Source organism: Macaca fascicularis, chromosome 7, assembly GCF_037993035.2.
Source record: "Macaca fascicularis isolate 582-1 chromosome 7, T2T-MFA8v1.1".
Taxonomy (NCBI): Eukaryota; Metazoa; Chordata; class Mammalia; order Primates; family Cercopithecidae; genus Macaca; species Macaca fascicularis.
The window spans coordinates 127,592,639-127,612,509 of record NC_088381.1 but is presented as its reverse complement, the minus strand read 5'-3'; the positions used below and the strand labels follow the sequence as shown (position 1 = coordinate 127,612,509).

The window sequence follows — 19,871 nt, the reverse complement described above, 5'->3', positions numbered from 1 at the left end:
TGTTTTCACTAATAGATGAAGACAAAACCGGGACTAAAGCCTGGAAGCAACAGTGAGATATTTTGGGGTTCAATTTTAAAAATAATAATGAGCCCTTAATAAGTGTCATGTATGACTTTCAGTGCTTTGATTCTACTATCTCATTTAGTCTCCACCATAATTCTTTGAAATGGCTATTATTATAAACAGATGAGACAGAAGCACAAAGATATTAGATAATCTGTCCAGGGTCACACAGCTAGTAAATGGGGGAGTCAGTATTCAAAGCCATGCATTTGAACCCAGGACCCAGGCTGGTAATTACAACATTTATTAAGTGTGCAGAGCAAGCAATAAGATCACATTAATGGAAATGTTTAAAATAAGGTTGGGAGATGGATACTTCTGAGTCTTGTGGATAAGTTCCTAAGATTGGGAAGGCCTTGCACTAGATGACCTGAAGAAGCTCTTCCAATCCTTCTTTGTTTTTTTCTGACAATGCCATGCCTGACCAAAAAGACGAATCAGGATATATGATGTACCATATGGGACCTGTCTGCTCCCAATATGATCCATCAGCAGACACTGCAACCCACTCAGCATCACTTCTGCTGCATCCAAGGGCACCTGAGCTTCCATTTACAAACAATGATTTTGTAATAGACTTTGGGGGCACACTAGGTTACTAAGTCTATGTACATATGAGAATGTCCTTCATTTTGGTGCTTTGCACATAGTAAGCATTCAGAAATTTTTTTCATTGAATTAACACATGATTGATGGTAAAGCTTATTCCAAAGGCTCTTGAATGTGACTCAATCAGATGGCAACGTGGAGGTAATAATCCAATCAGTAATTGCTTTGCACAGACTGTGCAAAGATATGAAGATGTATATGAAATGTTTCTTAACAAGTGTATAGAAAAAGACAACTCACAACAAAGGCAGGAAAGCCAATGAGTCCCAGATGAATGGTCATGACCCTTGGGGTGGAGATGAAGAAAACACTGAGGAGTGGGTAACAGGAAAAACCTTCCCAGAGGAGGCGGGACTTCACCAGAGATGTTATTTGGATTTGGAAAGAGTGATTTGGAAAGAGCGAAGGAGCCTTTCAATTGGGGAGAAGGGCTTGAGCAGAGGCACTGAAGTAGAAAATCTTATGTTATGTTTGTGGGCTTAAGCAGTTGTGTTTTTTGTGCAGTCTCAGAAATAAAACCCTAAAGGCAGGCTGGGACCCTGCTGAAGCGGATCCTGAATTCTAAGCCAAGGGTTAGGCAAAGATGGTCACAGTAGGCTTTGAAATAGAGAAGTGACGTGGTAATAGTGCTGCTTTGGGGAGATGAATATGTCAGCCATGTGCAGAGTAGTGCAGGGTGAAAAGAGGTGAGGCTGGAAGCTGGAGAACACTTAGGAAACAATCACAGTACTCCTGAGAGAAGGTGATAAGTGTCTCTCTAGGGAGGTAGCCATGGAATGGAAAGAAAGCTATAAAAAGAATTATGGGTGATTCCAAATATACGACATTTTGGACTAGGCAAAATTGTGGAGACAGTAAAAGGATTGGTGGTTGCTGGGGTTAGGAAGGAGGAAAGGATGAATAGGCAGAACACAGGAATTTGGTGGAAGTGAAAATATTCTATATAATACTGTTATGGTGTATGTATGTCATTATACTTTTGTTCAAACCCAGAATGTACACCACCAAGAGTAAACTTTAATGTAAACTACAGACTTTGGGTGATGACATGTTGTTGTAGATTCATCAGTTGTAACAAATATACCATGTGTCTTGGTCAGTTAGGGCTGCTGTAACAAAACACCATAAACTAGGTGGCTTATAAGCAGCAAACATTTATTTCTTACAGTTTTGGAGTCTAGAAAGTCTAAGATCAAGGCACTGGTAGATTCAGTGTCAAGTGAGGGCCCACTTTCTGGTTCATAGATGGCATCTCCTCTCTGCATCCTCAAGTAGTGGAAGAGACAAAGGCGCTCCCTTGGGTCTCTTTTATAAGGGCACTAATCCCACTTATGAGGGCTCTGTATTAGTCCGTTTTCACACTGCTAATAAAGACATACCCAAGACTGGATAATTTATAAAGGAAAGAGGTTTAATTGACTCACAGTTCTAAATGGCTGGGAAGGCCTCACAATCATGGCAGAAGACAAAGGAAGAGCAAAAGGATGTCTTACATGGTGGCAGGCAACAAAGAGAGAATGAGGACCAAGCGAAAGGGGTTTCCCCTTATAAAACCATCAGGTCTCATGAAACGTATTCACTACCATGAGAACAGTATGGGGGAAACTGCCCACACGTTTCAATTATCTCCTACCAGATCCCTCCCAAACATGCGGGAATCATGGGAGCTACAATTCAAGATGAAATTTGGGTGGAGACACAGCCAAACCATATGATCTTCTCACCTCCCAAAGGTCCCATCTCCCAATACTATCATCTTTGGGGTTAGGATATTAACACAGGAATTTTAGGGCAACACAGACATTCAGACCACAGCAGCTTGTGTGGAGGCAGGGGCATATGGGAAATCTCTGTACCTTCCTTGCAATTTTGCTGTGAACTTAAATCTGCTCAAAAAATAGTAAGAATAAAGTATTTTTTTAAAAAAGAAAGGGCTGGGTGCAGTGGCTCATGCCTGTAGTCCCAGGTACCTGGGAAACTGAGGCGGGAGAATTGTTTGAACCCGGGAGGTCAAGGCTGCTGGAGTTGTGATGGTACCACTGCACTCCAGCCTGGGCAACAGAGAAAAAAAAAAAAAAAAAAAATTATAGGGACTGGCTAGATAATTCTATGTGGGGGGAGGGAGCAAAAGAGCTATTGAAGTGCAAACGAATTTATAATACACGTTTTTTGCTATTATCCATGTTATACATAGCATTGAGGGAATCTGACCAAGAACAATTATTTTTCTCTTTAGAAATCAGAGAGCAAAATTCTATCAGCAAATGATAAATAGAAAGATGTTTGGGGATAGCCCCTGTTTTTGTTCCAAGGTAATTATTTACATAGTAAAGGTAGCTTAGAGCCCTCTCTGATTGGAAACATTAGGAGCAGAATACATTTAAATTTAAATTAGTTAGGTGAATTGGAAGGTAGTGGTGGTGGTTGCATAACTATTAGTATACAAACACTACTGAATTGTACACTTTAAAAGAGTGAAATTTATGGTATATGAATTACATATCAATAAACCTATTCTTCAAAACAGCAAAGGAATGTCTATATAGGATTTTAGGCATCTTTTCTTAAGATCTAAGTAAATTATAAATAAGTGTTCACCTCTACCATTTCCCTAAAAAAGATTCTTTCTCAAGACCACAGAATCACATTTCCATCTTTAAACAGCAGGCAAAAACAAATAAACAAGATCCAAAACATGATTCCAAGCTTATCAGAACTTTCACCATCATTTCATCTCAGTGCTCTGCAACTTTATGCTTTCCAAGGTACTACTGAGGACTCTGAAAAAGATTTAGACCCTAGTCTGTCTGCTAAAGCAATTATTTTTCCTTTAAGAGATTTTTTTGCTAAAGTGAAAACATCCTAGGCAATGCAAATCTTGGCCCTTCATAGAGAAGAGAACAACTTGCTGAATCATTTTTATTGAATATTAATTATGCAAAACCAAAAGCGAAAGTTATAATTCTGGCAGACAAGCTTTAAATAAGGCAGTGAGTTGAGGAAAGAGTAGTTGCTCATATTCTTAAACCCCCAAACATGTTCATCAGCTTTGGCTTAGTCTTTTGCTAGAGAATGCAGGCTCTTTTTATTTTTAACTCTCTTAACTAACCATACAGATAAAACTGATTGAAAATGGGTGTACCTGGATTTCTCAGTACCCATTTGTCATGTTAAATCACAGTCCACTTAAGTTGAGAAAGAGAGTGTTTTCTAGGTGACATAGAGCTTCCTAGAGTCTCTCTGGCATATTCATCCCTCATGGAGGACTCTGTTGTCAAATGTATCACAGCCTCCAGACTGTGGGCCTGCTGAAAAGGTGAGTGGGAGTGTTCAGGGAAAAAGCCTCCCAGCCTAACCTCTGTGCAGGCTGCTGCTATCCATCACATGGGCAGCTCAGGGCAGGGGATTCTGGGAAAGGTGAATGCAGATTTACTTTCGGTCATTGATTCTGGCTTTTAATTCTTGAATTTTAACATGCACCTTCCTCTGCACTGTCATTACAGTTTTTTATTATGCCCACACTTTAAAAAAAAAAATTCTCAATTTAATAGGACTAATGTCCCCTATACCTGTTATTATTGGCTGTATTCAAACAATAATTGGCATTTTTGTTTCTCTAATTCCAGGGAGAAGGGTAAACCAGATGTTTGTCTAATGGAGCATTTCTATCTCTGTTCTCAGAAAACCTTTTTGTATAATTTGTTATTTATTTTTCTTTCTGGCATTTTCTGTCTCCATTTCAGTGCAGTAAGAGGAGCTTTATAGAGTTGTGGAAGTACAACCTTAAACCATAAGCTCCTTATCTCAACCCTAGCAAGTCAGAATAGGCTCTGTCCACAGGAAGAAGGCTCATCTGTAGGCACTTAACCCTCTCATTCCTTTTCTATCTGTAGTTTTGGTAAATTTCAGCTTTTTGTGCTCAAGTCAGTCATCATCACAGTCATGACAGGATCTATGTCCATTGAAAGTACTTAATGAACCGCCACCTGCTCATGGAGCTGTGAAGACAGCATGGCCTTGGACTCTGGGGACTTAGCATCTAAGGCAGACCCCAGAGAGCATGGGTGTGGACTGGATACATGAAACTCCTTCTGGCCCAATCTACCGTGAGAGGTATTAGAGATAAAGGAAGAAACTAACGAACAGATGGTAATATGTTGGAGATGAATAGAGTTCTCCCTGAAAAACAGAGATAGTAAGAAAATCAACAGCTCTCATTTATTGAATGTGTACGATGTATCAGGCAAAGATCTAAGGGCATTATCTCATTTAGTCCTCCTAGCAGCCCAATAAGGTGGGAATTATTATTGTCTTATCTTAAAGATGAATAAACCAAGGCTCTAAGAGGCTAACTTGCCCAACGTCTCACAACTGCCAGTTAGTGGTAGAACCAGAATACAAACTGCCTAAGCTATGGATCACCAATTGAATGAACTCCATTCTGTGAGGATGAGTCAGCGTTAAGAACTATTAATAGAATTTTAGGATTAAAGCTTTTCCTTGAGAAAAGTAGAATCATCTTCAGCAAGTCATTGTTGTCACCCTATCCCTTAGTGTTGCCAGAGAATTTTTAAAATAAAACACCTACCCTTTATGAGATTACTGAATTGGTCTGCCTCATGATGAGTGTTTCTGACCTCTGCATCAGTAGATTAAAAAGCTTCACTTTTATCAACACATATTGGGATTTAATGGCAATAGTTTCAGCTTCTTTTCATCCTTCTCCTACTTAGCTTTTGACTAGAAGTAGTGGCCTGTGAATCCTTCAGTTTTTATTATAAGTACTTTTTTGAAGTTAATATAAATTGAAATTTTGAAAATCAATGCCATTTTAAATGCATCCAGGTAACTGAATTAGCTGTGTCCTCCCAGAACAGCTACCTCCCAAGAGGGCATCTGTAGGTTAACACAGCGACTGTCAAGGTACATTTGCCTCTGTGTGAATTAGACCTCTAGATGGTCCAGGAAACAGCTGCAGAGCAATATCTGAGGAAATCAGATATTCCACAGAATCCTTGGTTATGTGGCCATTTCTAGTCTAGACAAGGCACTTTTATTTAGTGGATTTGTATTTAACAATATGGCAATGTGGGTTCCTACCTGGGGCAAATGGCTTGTGCTCTCTCAGTTCCCACATCTGCCAGCTCTGCAGGAAGTGCTGACAAGAATTAATTGGCTTTCCTGGGCCCTCAGGCGCAGTTCTGCTTCTCAGTTCCAACAATCCCCACAGGACTCTGCTCCAACATAATTTACTGTCTAGGAGGAGTTTCTGTTTACAAGAGTTCTAACTGATAGGCACCATATCACGTGTATATATTTTTAAATTCAGTGAGTTAGAACCTTGAGAATTTTTCAGGGTATTTAGCTCAATTTTTTAAAATGGGACATAACTACATTCAAAGTATTTGAACTATTCTTTGTTTTTATGATGATTCTAATACGATCCCGTCTAAAATGTGTGAAAACAGTTTTAAAAATAAAATGTGTCATTTACGCAAATAACTTTGCTCCTCTTCTCTTCCTCTAGCTGGCAGTATTTTTAGAGCGTGGTAAAGGGGTCCTTCCAATTTCATACTGGGTTTTCTGAGCAAGACAGAGCTGGTAGGGTAGGAATGGGACTTCTTCCCAATTGTGGATTATATTTATAGCCTCTCAATAATATTTTATTTATAGAATAATATAGATGTCATTTAGATTCTGTTCCCTCAATTATTACTGTACATCTTAGAAGCCCCTGTTCTCGGAGGCATCACCTTGGGGGAAATTATATTGATTCTGTTACACAGGAAAGCAATAAGTCAAAAGGAAGTTGTGTCACACTACAGTGGTAGCCAATTAGTATAAAAATCATGGAAAGTTGGAAGGGAATTCTGCAGTTGTCTCATCCAACTTTCTACAAAGTACTGGTTTCTGTCTAGACAAACACTGGGTCTCTCTCTGCCTGTGTCTACCATGATCAGAATACTCTTGTTCTGAGAATACTGTCGCTCTATTTCATTGTTGGATAGCTCACATTGTAGACTCTTTTTTGCACGATAGATTTAAAATGTCCTCTTTGTAATTTGCATTAATTAGTTGTAGCTTGTTCTCAGTAGCTGCACAGAATAAGCCCACTCATTAATGGATTGATTGAACAGTCCATTTATTTATATTCATTTTGAATTGGATGCTTACTATGTGCAATATAGTGTGCCATACATAAGCATCAAACTCCAGGAGCTGACAGTTTGGAAGAAGGTAATATGGACATATATAAACTGTATGTGATACATGCTACATGAGCAGTATAAATTCAGTGCTATGAGAATGAAGAGGGAGAACAATAGGATGGGATCAGGTCCTGCAGGCATTCGTCAGTGCTGTGATCTGAACATTTGTGCACCCCCATCCCCCACAAAAATTCATATGTTAAAATCCTAACCCCCAAGGCAATGATATTTGGAGGTTGGGCCTTTGGGAGGTGATTAAGCCACAAGGGCAGAGCTCTCATGAATGGGATTAGTGACCTTATAAAAGTGGCCCCAGAGAGAATCCCTCACCTTTTCTACCATGTGAAGTTACAGCAAAAAGATGGCCATGTAGGAAGTGGGCCCTCACCAGACACTAAATCTGCTGGCACCTTGATCTTGAACCTCCCAGCCTCCAGAATAAATTTCTGTTGTCTATAGTCTACATAGTTTATGGTCTTTTTGTTGCAACCGCCTAAATGGACTAAGACCGTCAGCATATTCATCATGGAGATGGTGACATTTAAAGATCCTTATGTTTAATGGCTTGAGATTGAAGGGCGGAGGTTTGGATGTGGAGGTTGGAAGGATCCAGTGTTGAAGAAGTGTTGGGTAGTTTCTATTAGTGGAGATTAGAATTTGAATTGGAGAGTTGAAGACAGGGCTGGAAAAGCTGGTCAAGTGAGTGTGAGACTGTGAAGGGCTTTGTATGCCTGGAGTGGAGGGTGAGAGGAATGGTGGCAACAGGGCTGTGACCAGGTGGAATTCACATCGTCTCAAATGCCAGGCTGCAGAGTTTAAGAATTATCCAGCGAGGCAGTGCAGAGCCCAGGGGCTGGGCACTGAGCAAGTGACACTTGTGTTTAGTGAGATAACTCTGGTGGGAGGAGACAGTGGTCTAGAGGGATATGCAACAGGCCAAGTAGAGGTAATCAGAGCCAGGAGCCCTGTTGTGGCCTCTGCAGTGGGGGAATTGAGTGAGATTTGCATGATAATGACTGAGACACAGCCTTGGAAACCAAATAAACCACCTACTATGTCTTCTCCAGGTTCCCTTTCTCACTCGCCACCTCTCCAGACTATTCATTTATATGGACAAACCCCTCCTCTCCTCACTTTCTGGTGAATAATTACTTATTAACACTTGCAAACAGTTCCAAATAACTGGTAGAGAATCCTAGGATCCAAATATCTGTAGTGAAATATCTATCTCAGGTTGATTTTCCTGCCTCCAGTGAGGTCTACATATAAGTTGAGCCCATATAATGAAAGAAGCTTTAATAATTGTTCAGGATAAATGTGTGTGTGCACCCATGGATTTAAATTTAATAGTTGTTTTCTCTGGTGTTCTGTCTATCCTTAGGCAATAAGGGCAATCTTTATTATTATTCCTTTTGTTACTGAGATTTTTTGGTCTAACTTGAAAAGAGGGGCTGCCATATGCAAAAAAAAAAAAAAAAAAAAAGTATAATGAGAAGCCTAGCTGAGATGTATAGATTTGAACTGGTCTGTTGCCCACAAAATTAAGTCACTTTTTAAATGAAGTATCATTAGCAATTTGGGAGAATCTTCTAACCTGTCTTCTCACACAATACTGATATTTGTGCTTAATTCTAAACTTCAAAATTACTTTCCTTGGCCAGGTGGGATTATCATGCCAGTAATCCCAGCACTCTGGGAGGAGGCCAAGGCAGGAGGATCACTTGAGCCCAGGGGTTCAAGACAGGCCTTGGCAACACAGTGAGACCACATCTCTAAGAAAAATTGAAAACACAATTAGCCAGTCATGCTGGTTGCATGCCTGTAGTCCCAGTTACTTGGGAGGGTGAAGTAGATGGATCTTTTGAGCCCTGTCGGTTGAGGCTGCAGTGAGCCAAGATCATGCCACACTACACTCCATCCTGGGTGACAGAGCAAGACTCTTTCTCAAAAAATATATATATATATGGCCCAGCGTGGTGGCTCATGCCTGTAATCCCAGCACTGGGGAGACCATGGTGGGAGGATCACCTGAGGTCAGGAGTTCGAGACCATCTGGCCAACATGGCAAAACCCTGTCTCTACCAAAAATACAAAAATTAGCTGGGTGTGGTGGCACATGCCTGTGATCCCAGCTACTCGGGAGGCTGAGGCAAGAGAATTGCTTGAAGCTGGAAGGCAGATGTTTCTGTGAGCCAAGATCGCTCCACTGCACTCCAGCCTGGGCAACAGAGTGAGACTCTGTCCTCCGCCCCCCAAAACAATCACTTTCTCTTATTTTGCAAATATGTGTTGAGTACCTACTATTCATCAGGCCCTGTTTGAGGTGCCTATATTGGTGAACAAAATAGTCAGAAATTCCTGACCTTATGGAGCTTACCATGCTGTGTGTGTGAGTTTCCTTATTTTGCAAATATGTGTTGAGTACCTACTATTCATCAGGCCCTGTTTGAGGTGCCTATATTGGTGAACAAAATAGTCAGAAATTCCTGACCTTATGGAGCTTACCATGCTGTGTGTGTGAGTTTCCCTAGCAAGAGGGGACAATCAATGCATAATAAATATGTTAATTATACAGTATTTAAGAAGGAGATAAGCAATATGGGAAAAAGAAAAATCAGAGAAGTGTAGAGGAGAATAGGATTGCCAGGAGTGGGGAGGGGAAGGCAAGTTGAAATTTGAGATGGAGGGTTAGGGTCATTTTTCTTAAAACAGTGACATTTGAGCAAAGATTTGGGGGTGAGAGAATTAGGGATATAGGTATCTGGGAGAAGAGAGTTCCAAGAAAAGGAAACAGGTAGTGCAGAGTGCTGAGGCAGGAAAGTGCTAGAACGGTGAAGAGGCTTTGTGCTTTTCCACTGCCCATAGGAGAAACAATAGCTTGTGCAACCAAAAAGAAAACTAGGAAAAGACAAAAGTTGTTTGTTTGTAATAATGCTGAGTCAACATTACCTGGAAAAAAAAACAAAAACAAAAACCTCACAGACTGACTTAACCGGGGCAAAGGGCATTAGGGGAGGTTTCTTGGCTTCCAGGTTACTTGGGTGTGAATCCTGGTTCTGCCACTTACTGCCTGTGAGATCTTAGGTGAGTTATTTAACCCCTTTGTTTCTGTTTCCTCATCTGCAAAATGAGCCTAACAATATTGCCAACCTTCTAGGATTGTTTTGATTATGAAATGAGTCGATATTAATGAAAAGTTTAGAACGATGCCTGACACATAGCAAGTACTGGCATGTTAGCTATTGACTTGTTACTGCCACTGTTTTGATTACTTTTATATGTGTTGTTGCTCTAACCTATTCTTCAGGTGTGTCTTAAGAGCTTTGATATTGTACATGCTGTGTGTGTGTTTGTGTATATGTGTGTGTGTAATGTGTTTGTATGTAGATGTAGAGAGTGTGGGACTTAATTTATACAATTGTAAAAATTAGGTTAAAAATCCCACTGCTTAGCGTATAGTGAGGCCTCAATAAATGTTGGTTTTCATCCCTTCTGGTAGAATTTTACAGCAAAGTAAAACAGTGGAGGGTTTTCCTTTTATGCTCACTGTGTTTTTTGTTTTTTTGGGTTTTTTTGAGACGTGGTTTTGCTCTTGTTGCCCAGGCTGGAGTGCAATGGCTGATCTTGGTTCACCACAACCTCCTCCTCCCAGGTTCAAGCGATTCTCCTGCCTCAGCCTCCTGAGTAGCTGAGATTACAGGCATGTGCCAACACGCCCAGCTAATTTTCTATTTTTAGTAGACATGGGGTTTCTCCATGTTGTCAGGCTGGTCTACGAACTCCCGACCTCAGGAGATCCGCCTGCCTTCGCCTACGAAAGTGCTGGGATTACAGGCATGAGCCACCGCACCTGGCCTGTGCCCACTATTAATGAATATTTTGGCTGGAGTATTAGTAGAATTAGAGCCAGGTGAAAATATTCTATAGACTCAAACTTGGAAACCTGTCTTACCCTTAGCACCACCAGTGGAATGAAGGAATTCCCGGTGGGTCACTTTGAATATCACTGGATGGCAATGAATGGGCAGTAGGGGAGTAAAAGAGGAGGGAAACAAAACAAGGAGGAAAACTGAAGAAATAAACAGGGAAGCACACCATTAGGTGTTAGCTATCCTATTGTTGCAGTTACAATCCTGAAGTAGCCTAATTTCCACCTCTACTTAAAGAGCTGTTAATACTTTAGATAAAAAGAGGGTTTCTTTTTAATAATACTAAGATCAAGTCACTGTGTGTTGAGGTGGTAGATGTTGAAAATAAATTTCCTAGTCTTATAGGATCTGTCCCCAGCTTATGTAGTCCTGGCAGTTTATGTGAGCCTCTGGGGTCTGTTACTAGAAAAATACCAGAAATGTGGACTATCAGGGAGATGAGGAAATTTAACATGCTGGTGCTCTGAGGGAGCACCGAGGGAACTCCGAGGACTTGAGGAGAAAGGATGTCGTGTCTCCACCAGGCAGAGGTGGGTGGGTGGGTTAGACAGGGAGAGAGAGCTGACGCCAAGCACCCACTCACTGTCTGCTGCTGCTTTGATTCATAGGTATGGCAGGTGTTTCCAGTGCCATGGACCACACCTTCTCAACAACGTCAAAAGATGGGGAAGGATCATGTTACACATCTCTGATTTCTGACATCTGCTACCCACCTCAGGAGGATTCTACATATTTCACTGGAATTCTTCAGAAGGAAAATGGCCATGTCACCATTTCAGAGAGCCCTGAGGAGTTGGGTACACCTGGCCCCTCCTTAGCTGATGTGCCTGGGTTAGAGTCTCGTGGCTTATTTAGTTCTGATTCTGGAATAGAGATGACTCCTGCAGAGTCCACTGAAGTGAACAAGATCTTAGCAGACCCTCTAGACGAGATGAAAGCAGAGGCCTATAAATACATTGACATAACCAGAGCCGAGGAGGTGAAGCACCAAGAACAACATCACCCCGAGTTGGAAGATAAAGACTTGGACTTTAAGAATAAGGACACTGACATCTCAGCGAAACCTGAAGGGGTCCGTGAACCTGACAAACCAGCTCCTGTGGAGGGAAAAATCATCAAGGACCATTTATTTGAAGAATCCACATTTGCTCCGTACATAGATGATCTCTCTGAAGAACAGCGCAGGGCTCCTCAGATCACCACCCCTGTCAAAATCACACTGACGGAAATAGAACCTTCTGTTGAAACCACTACCCAAGAGAAGACCCCTGAGAAGCAAGATATATGTCTAAAGCCAAGTCCTGACACAGTCCCCACTGTCACTGTCTCGGAGCCTGAAGATGACAGCCCAGGATCTATCACCCCTCCATCTTCTGGAACAGGTAAAGGCCCTGTTATTGCTTGACTTAGGAAAACCCAGCATATGGAAATCTCAATCCCTAAAACAAATATTAACGAATGACAATTTTCATTCAACATACTTTACTATCTGGGCCCCTTAAATTTCATTTGGTTTAACTAGTTTAATTCATATTCAACGTTTTCAATTTGTTGCTGATTGTACAAAGGTTGCAATCTGGGATTTCTCCTAAAGTCCTATCAGGTTTTCTTTGTAAAATATTTTGTTCTTTCTTTGAGGGGAGATGTTAGGATGACATACGGGGAACATTAACATCCTCATGCCACCCTGCTGTCCCGAGCAGAGAAGGCAGCACTGCCTGCTTCTCAGTTAGCTTTCCGCTAGGGTCTGGGTTGTCTTCGCCTATTTTGTGTTGCTTATAACAGAATACCTAACACAGGGCAATGTATAAGAAACAACATTTATTTCTTAACAGTTCTGGAAGCTGGGAAGTCCGAGGTCAAAGGGGCGCTTCTGGTAAAAGCTGTCTGGCTTGCTAGTGGGGACTCTCTGAAGGGTCCCAAGTTGGTGCAGGGTGTAACATGGTGAGGGGGCTGAGCATGCTAACATGTTGTGCTCAGGTCTCTCTTCTTCTTAGAAAGCTGCAAGTCACATTTCCATGATAATCCATTAATCCATTAACTCTTTAATCCATTACTCCATGAGTGGGTTAATCCATTCATGAAGGCAGAACCTTCATAGCTCAGTAGTTCACAGTCCATAGCCTCTCAAAGGCTCCACCTCTCAATACTGCCACATTGGGTATTAAGTTTAAAGATGAGTTTTGGAAGGGACATTCAAACTATAGCACAGGTCTCTTGGAGACATTATGAGGAGAGCACACTGGCTGTTCTCTCTAGACTTCCTGAAGCACCTCGGCCGGGGCATTTAACACTCCTGTCCCTAGCTCTAAGTCTGTACACTTAAAGGGGAGGAAAAGATGGACTTCTGGATCTTTTAGGGATGGCACAGACAGGAAGAGGAAACCTGAACAAAACAAACTCCTCCCTTCCCCTTTCAGTCTCAACACTGTCATTTTATATCTCTAGTTTATTGAAGTTCTGCATATAATTTTATTTTTGAAACCAAAAGATGTACTTCATTCAACTTTTTAAAGTTTAGACTTCATTAGGCTATGGTCTTTTTCAATTTGAACATTCTCCTACTGTGACTCAAGGCAGGATATTAAACAGCACTCATGCATATTCTCTCAAACACAAAGCGGGCCTCTTATACCCCTGGCTAAAGGCCAGAGAGGTGGCAGGAAACTCCTCACCCCACCCTGTGCCACCCTCTTCTCTCCAGCCTTTGAATCTCCACCTCTCTTGAATGCCCATGAGGCATCAGATGAAGAGGACAGTGACAGGTCCTCAAACCTTCCCCTGCCCCTGGTGACCGGCATTCTACCATATCCCAAAGAGCTTTGGTATGCATCTCAGGTGAAAGAGCTTCTAGTAAACTCTGAAAATGGAGCCAAAGCCTGTAAAGGAGGAGTGATTGCTCTAAACCCTGATGGTATAGTACAAATTCAAGTGTTGGAATAGAACAGAATTAATGAAAGTTCCTCCTATCTTCTTTCCCTATAGATTTTAGCATTAATTCCTTCTTCCCAAAGTTACTTCAGACTCATTCAAGTATAAAGCTCCAAGTGTCTTAAAGATTCACTGCACCAAGTCCCTGATTTTCAAATTCACTCAGCAGTCACTTTCTACTTACTTTCTTTTGGTTGGGTACTCTGTGAGGCATGGGTGATGAGGAATTAAGGAAAAATAAAAAACAAAGAAAAACCAGTCCCTGCCTCCAGGGGGCCAGACAACCAAGCAAACAGTCCCAGTCCAGTGTGCTTGGTGTTCTGAGAAAGGGAAATGTATGGTGCTGAGGAGCCCTGGAGTCCAGCGGCTCCCCCAGGTGAACTGCGACCACAGGTGACTCTCAGAGGAATAGGAGGAAACAAACAGGTGAAGGGAAGGGAAAGGTGCCCTTCCAGTGTGAGGAGCTGCATGGACATGGACTTGTGAGGGCCCAGTGAACTTCACTTAAGATGTAAATTGAGATTTGGGTAGTAATGACAAATCAGAAAACCAAGGCTCCAGGTGGGTTAGATACGACTTGCCCCTGCCTAAAACACGAGGTCGGAACACAGGCGAGTTTCCAAGCTTCCTTGTATTCTTTCTGGCAATGCGTAGTAAAACTCTTCTATTATTTCCTGCCATAAAGATACTTGATGTTCTGAAGATGTAAGTTATATAGTCAGCTATGTTTTACAGAGCTCCAGGGTTGTCCAGTAGTCAGTCCAGAAGAACTTCAGCCAGTCCTCAGGAATAGTGAAATGCCCTAGCACATATAGGTCTAGTTACACAGCACATGCTTCATGTAAAAATTACAGTTTGCAAAGACTTGACAAAGGATCCATTAATTTTTAGGGAATTTCCATTTTTAAGTAGCCGTGGCCCAATGGGGTTCTGGAGAAGGTTCAAGAGAAAACAAAGGCAGATCTGGCTCACATGACATTGGAGTTCTATGATGTTGGGTTGCCCACTTGACAGTATGGGATTAGGACAATGGTTGTCTCTGCAGCTGCAGTCAAGTAAACATTCCAAGCAAGGCTTATTCAGGAAAGAGAGAACGACCCATTACACATTCTCTCCTGTGTTCAGCTCCTCTCTCTATATACATCCCACATCAAAATACCAGAGTCATATGACAACAGATAAGAATGAAATTAACAGAAAGAATCAGCTTCTCACTGAAGCCTTTCTCCCTGCCCTTTATATCCTGTGAGGTTTCTGACCCCCTTCCCATCTTCTTGTGACCCCTGGCACCACGTGACACTGTGCCCATAGACATTAGAGGATATGGGCTTTATTGCATCTGTTGAGTCTTGGATCACTCTGCCATTTCCAGTGGCAACAGATAAAATAAAAATTGAGAATTACACATAATTGTACATAGAAACTGACGAAAAAGAAAGCATGTTAAGCAAAAAGTAGTTCTGTTTATCATTGTTTAAATATATTCCTTAAATAAGGAAATTATCAAATCTGGAGAATAACTGAAGAGAAATTCTAATTTAGGTTAGTTTTAGCCACAGATGCTAATGTTTTAGCAAGGTGTCTAATATATTTATATTTCTTCCAATTCCAATGGATTATTCCGTTTTGTAACGTTCTCCAACATACTTACCTATTTTCACTAAATAATATACACTGAGGTGGAGAGGCGAGAATTCTTACAGCGGAAATACTGGAAGTCTCTTTTAAGCCAAAATCAGTCACGAAAAAAGTGAAGCAATTTAGGAAAACATAATAAATGCCCTGATGCAACATACATTGACCAGGAGCACCATGTTGTTTCTGACACAAACACCAAGAGGCGTATTATGATGGTCCTGGCTGTTATGTGAGCTATTAGCCTCAAAAAGGACAATAATCAGGAAGTCATCCTTAAAACACCCCAGTTTCCCTCAAGAAGAAATGAGCAATTAAAAGTAAATCAATTTAAATTTGAAAACTACCATTGCTATTTCCTTGCATTGATGGGATCTGTGATTCTCCTACCCATTTTTAAAATTCATTCTTTTGTTCAAAAACTATTTAGAGTGACTTCTATACATCAGACATGCACTGGCCACTGAGACATTGTAGTAAATAAGATGTACAAGGTCCCTGCCCTTGTAGAGCTTACCTGCTAGTCAGAGGAAACAGGCAATAAAAAACAAACCCATAAATAAACAGTGTAATTTCACAGTGTGAGCACTATGAAGATTGATAGAGGGTTGGGTGTGAGGGGGCCAAGGACTGCCCCTCTAAGGAGATGACACGTGAACTGAAATCTGAATGAGGAGAAGGAGCCCACAGTTCAGAGAGGGGCTAGGAGGTACCTCAGGTGTTGGGGAATAGCAAATGCCCAGGCCCTGAGTCTGTATTATATGAGAACTGAAAGAGGGCCAATGACACAGGGGAGGAAGAGGGAAGTGGGGCAGAGAACACCACTGGACAGGTAGGCAGGGCCAAAATCATGGGGAAGGAGTTTGGATTTTGTTCCAAATGTAATTGGAAGCCATTGGAGGGTTTTAAGCTGAGAAGTGACATCATTGATTCATTCATCTATTTATTTTAAAAGTATATGTTGGCCATTTACTCCACATCAGGCATTATTCCATTACTGCCAGGACTCACGAGTGAGTGGTGCCTCATAAGAAAGTCCTGGCTGCATGGAGCTTACAATCTAGTTGAGAAGACATACACACAAATAACCAAATATATAATATAATATCAGTTAGTTATAATGGTTATGAAGAAAAATACAGCAAGGCAAAGTGTAAGGGAGTGGTGGCAGTGGGGGTGAGGAGAGGCTTCTTCAAGGTAACAGCTTGAGCAGAGACTGAATGGAGTGAGGGAGCAAGTCATGTAGCTATCTGAGGAAGCGAGGCGAGGCTGAGGGGCCTCCCAGTGCAAAGGCCCTGAGCTGGGAACGTCTTGTCTGTTCCAGGAGCAGCTGGAAGGCCAGCATGGCTGGAGTAGTGGGGAGGAAGGGAAGTGTGGCAGGATCAGACTTGGGTTTTCAATTGATCCTTCTGGATGCTGCATGGAGAATGAGTCAGGAACAAAAGGAGTCCTAATACCAGCATCATTCACAGTTGGACACTAGTGTCTGCAACTTGCTATGTTCACCTGTCCTTTTATCCCTCTCAATTATATCATCATAATTATCAGCAGCAGCACACACATCACCCTGGGGTGCCTTTCTTACCCTCTCAATTTTCCTATTTTATCTGATAATTTTAGGTGACTGTTTCTAGCTTTGCAGTGTCAGTCTTGATACATAATAACCAATATCTTAGACGGCCTTTGAAACTGTTGAAATTTTAAACAAAGATATGGAAACTTCTGTTTTGTCCTAAAATTTTCCCTGATTACTCCTATCATTTTGTTAAAAATTTTAGTTTCCCTTAAGAACATAGGGCAGTATCCATAGGAGCTATGAGTCCCTTCTGACTTATGGTAAAGGTAGATTATTTTTAAGGTAGCACCTTCACTTGCTCAAGATGGAACTCCTCAGACGCTTTTCTCCTCCACCCTGCAGCTGTCTGGAATCATCCTTACTCTTGAGTAAATAAAGCAAGACCCTGGGCCTTCTTTTTCTGAATGCACTAACATAGTAGTTTTCAACTGGAGGTAGAATTGCCAGATAAAACACAAATAGGTATGCCCTATACTAAAATAATTTCATTGTTTAGCTGACAGTCAAATTTAACTGAGTGTCCTGTATTTTTATTTCCTAAATCTGCAGCCCGAGCTGGAGGTGACTGTTAGAATCACACATGGAGTTACATCCAGACCTACTTCCTCTAAGGCAGAATTTCTGAGGGCAGTTTTGAGCTACACACTTGAATAAGAGCCACTGTTGTAAAAATTTGAGCTGTCTCTCACATGAGTGCTATTTATTGAGTACCTCCTGTGTGCCAGGCACTGTGCCGGGTGCAAGGATATAATAATGAACAAACACAACTTGGCTGTACTTTACTCCCAGGGCGCCTTCAGTCTGAGGTTAGGGAGAGTGGGGAAGGGTGCAAGGGCAAAGGTTAATGAAATCATCACACAAACATACAAGGCTGCCTAGGGGCTCCCAGTTGTGCAGAATGAGTGGGCACCAGCCTGTCTCCCAAACAACGCAGCATCAGGCCAGCTGGCACAAGGGTGGGCTGCTCTGCCATGTGGCCTCCAGGAATATTGTGCAAGCAGGAGTTTCCTCAGTCTTAGCAGTTTGGGTGGTTAGACAGAGGCCTCTGCATGTGAAACCGGAAGGATGTGTGCCTCAGAAAGGGAAGAACCATCCAAGATAAGAATTTTCTTCCCTGTCCCATCAAACAAGCTCATTGTTCTCCTGTTCATTTTATTCACTCAGGCTCACCATTTCTGAGTAGCTTTTGAAACCCCTCTTTTTCTCACTCACCACATGAATCAGACCCCAAGTCAATGATTTCTCTCTTTTCTCTTCTCTTTTTCTCCTCTTTCTATCTTATGGCCACCACAACTCATACCCTACCTCAAGTTGTCATAATTCAACAATTGCACTATCCTGTTAATGGGTTATCCTCCTTCTACTTCCCTCTTTTTTTTTTTTTTGAGACAGAGTCTCGCTCTGTTGCCCATGCTGGAGTGCAGTGGCATGATCTCGGCTCACTACAACCTCAGCCTCCCGGGTTCAAGTGATTCTCATGCCTCAGCCTCCTGAGTAGCTGGGATTACAGGTCTCCACCACTACGCCTGGCTAATTTTTGTATTTTTAGTAGAGACAGGGTTTTGCCGTGTTGGCCAGGCTGGTCTCCCCCAAACTCCTGACCTCAGGTAATCTGCCTGCCTCAGCCTCCCAGAGTGCTGGGATTACAGGCATGAACCACTGTACCTGGCCTTCCCTCCCTTTTAAGCTCCTCCTAACCCTTCCAGGGTCCACTAATGCCTACCTGATAAAAGACTGACTTTTTTTTTTTCTTTTAAGCTCAGGGTACATGTGCAGGATGTGCAGGTTTGTCACATACGTAAACACATGCCATGGTGTTTTGCTGCACAGATCATTCCATCACCTAGGAATTAAGCCCGGCACCCATTAACTATTCTTTCTGATGCTCTCCTTCCTCCCCCTTCACCCTCCGACAGGCCCCAGTGTGTGTTGCTCCCCCTCAATGTGTCCATGTGTTCTTATCATTCAGCTACCACTTATAAGTGAGAACATGTGGTATTTGGTTTTCTGTTCCTGCATTAGTTTGGTAAGGATAATGGCCTCCAGCTGCATCCATGTCCCTGCAAAGAACATGATCCTGTTCCTTTTTATGGTTGCATAGAACTCCATGGTGTATGTACCACATTTTCTTTATCCAGTCTATCACTGATGAGCATTTGGGTTGGTTCCATGTCTTTACTATTGTAAATAGTGCCGCAATAAACATACGTGTGCCTGTATCTTTATAATAGGATGATTCCTATTCCTTTGGGTATATACCCAGTAATGGGATTGCTGGGTCAAATTGTATTTCTGCCTCTAGGTCTTTGAGGAGTCGCCACACTGTTTTCCACAATGGTTGAACTAATTTACACTCCCACTAACAGTGTAAAAGCGTTCCTTTTTCTCCACAACCTCGCCAGCATTTGTTGTTTTTTGACTTTTTGGTAATAGCCATTCCGACTTGTATAAGATGGTACCTCATCGTAGTTTTGATTTACATTTATCTAATTATAAGTGCTGTTGAGCTTTTATTCATATTTGTTGTCTGCTTGTATATCTTCTTTTGAGAAGTGTCTGTTCATGTCCTTTGCCCAATTTTTAATGAGGTTTTTTTTTCTTGTAAATTGCTTAAGTTCCTTGTAGATGCTGGATATTAAACCTTTGTCAGATGCATAGATTGCAAATATTTTCTCCCATTCTGTTCTGTTCACTCTAATGATAGTTTCTTTTGCTGTGCAGAAGCTTTTAGTTTAATTAGATCCCATTTGTCAATTTGAGCTTTTGTTGCAATTGCTGTTGGTGTCTTTGTAATGAAATCTTTGCCCATGCCTATGTCCTGAATGGTATTGCCTAGATTGTCTTCTAGGGTTTTTATAGTTTTGGGTTTTAAATTTAAGTTTTTAATCCATCTTGAGTTGATTTTTGTGCATGTGT

The 19,871-nt window shown here is 41.7% G+C and overlaps 1 protein-coding gene across 1 annotated transcript in view; it reads left to right on the top strand.

The window, feature by feature from the left end:
- The window catches only part of RTN1 (reticulon 1), a 280,842-nt gene that overhangs the window by 114,477 nt on the left and 146,494 nt on the right, over positions 1-19,871 (top strand). The window contains exon 2 of the mRNA XM_005561388.5: positions 11,422-12,195. Within this exon, the coding sequence (XP_005561445.3) occupies positions 11,422-12,195 (774 nt within the window). The remainder of the gene's footprint in view (positions 1-11,421; positions 12,196-19,871) is intronic.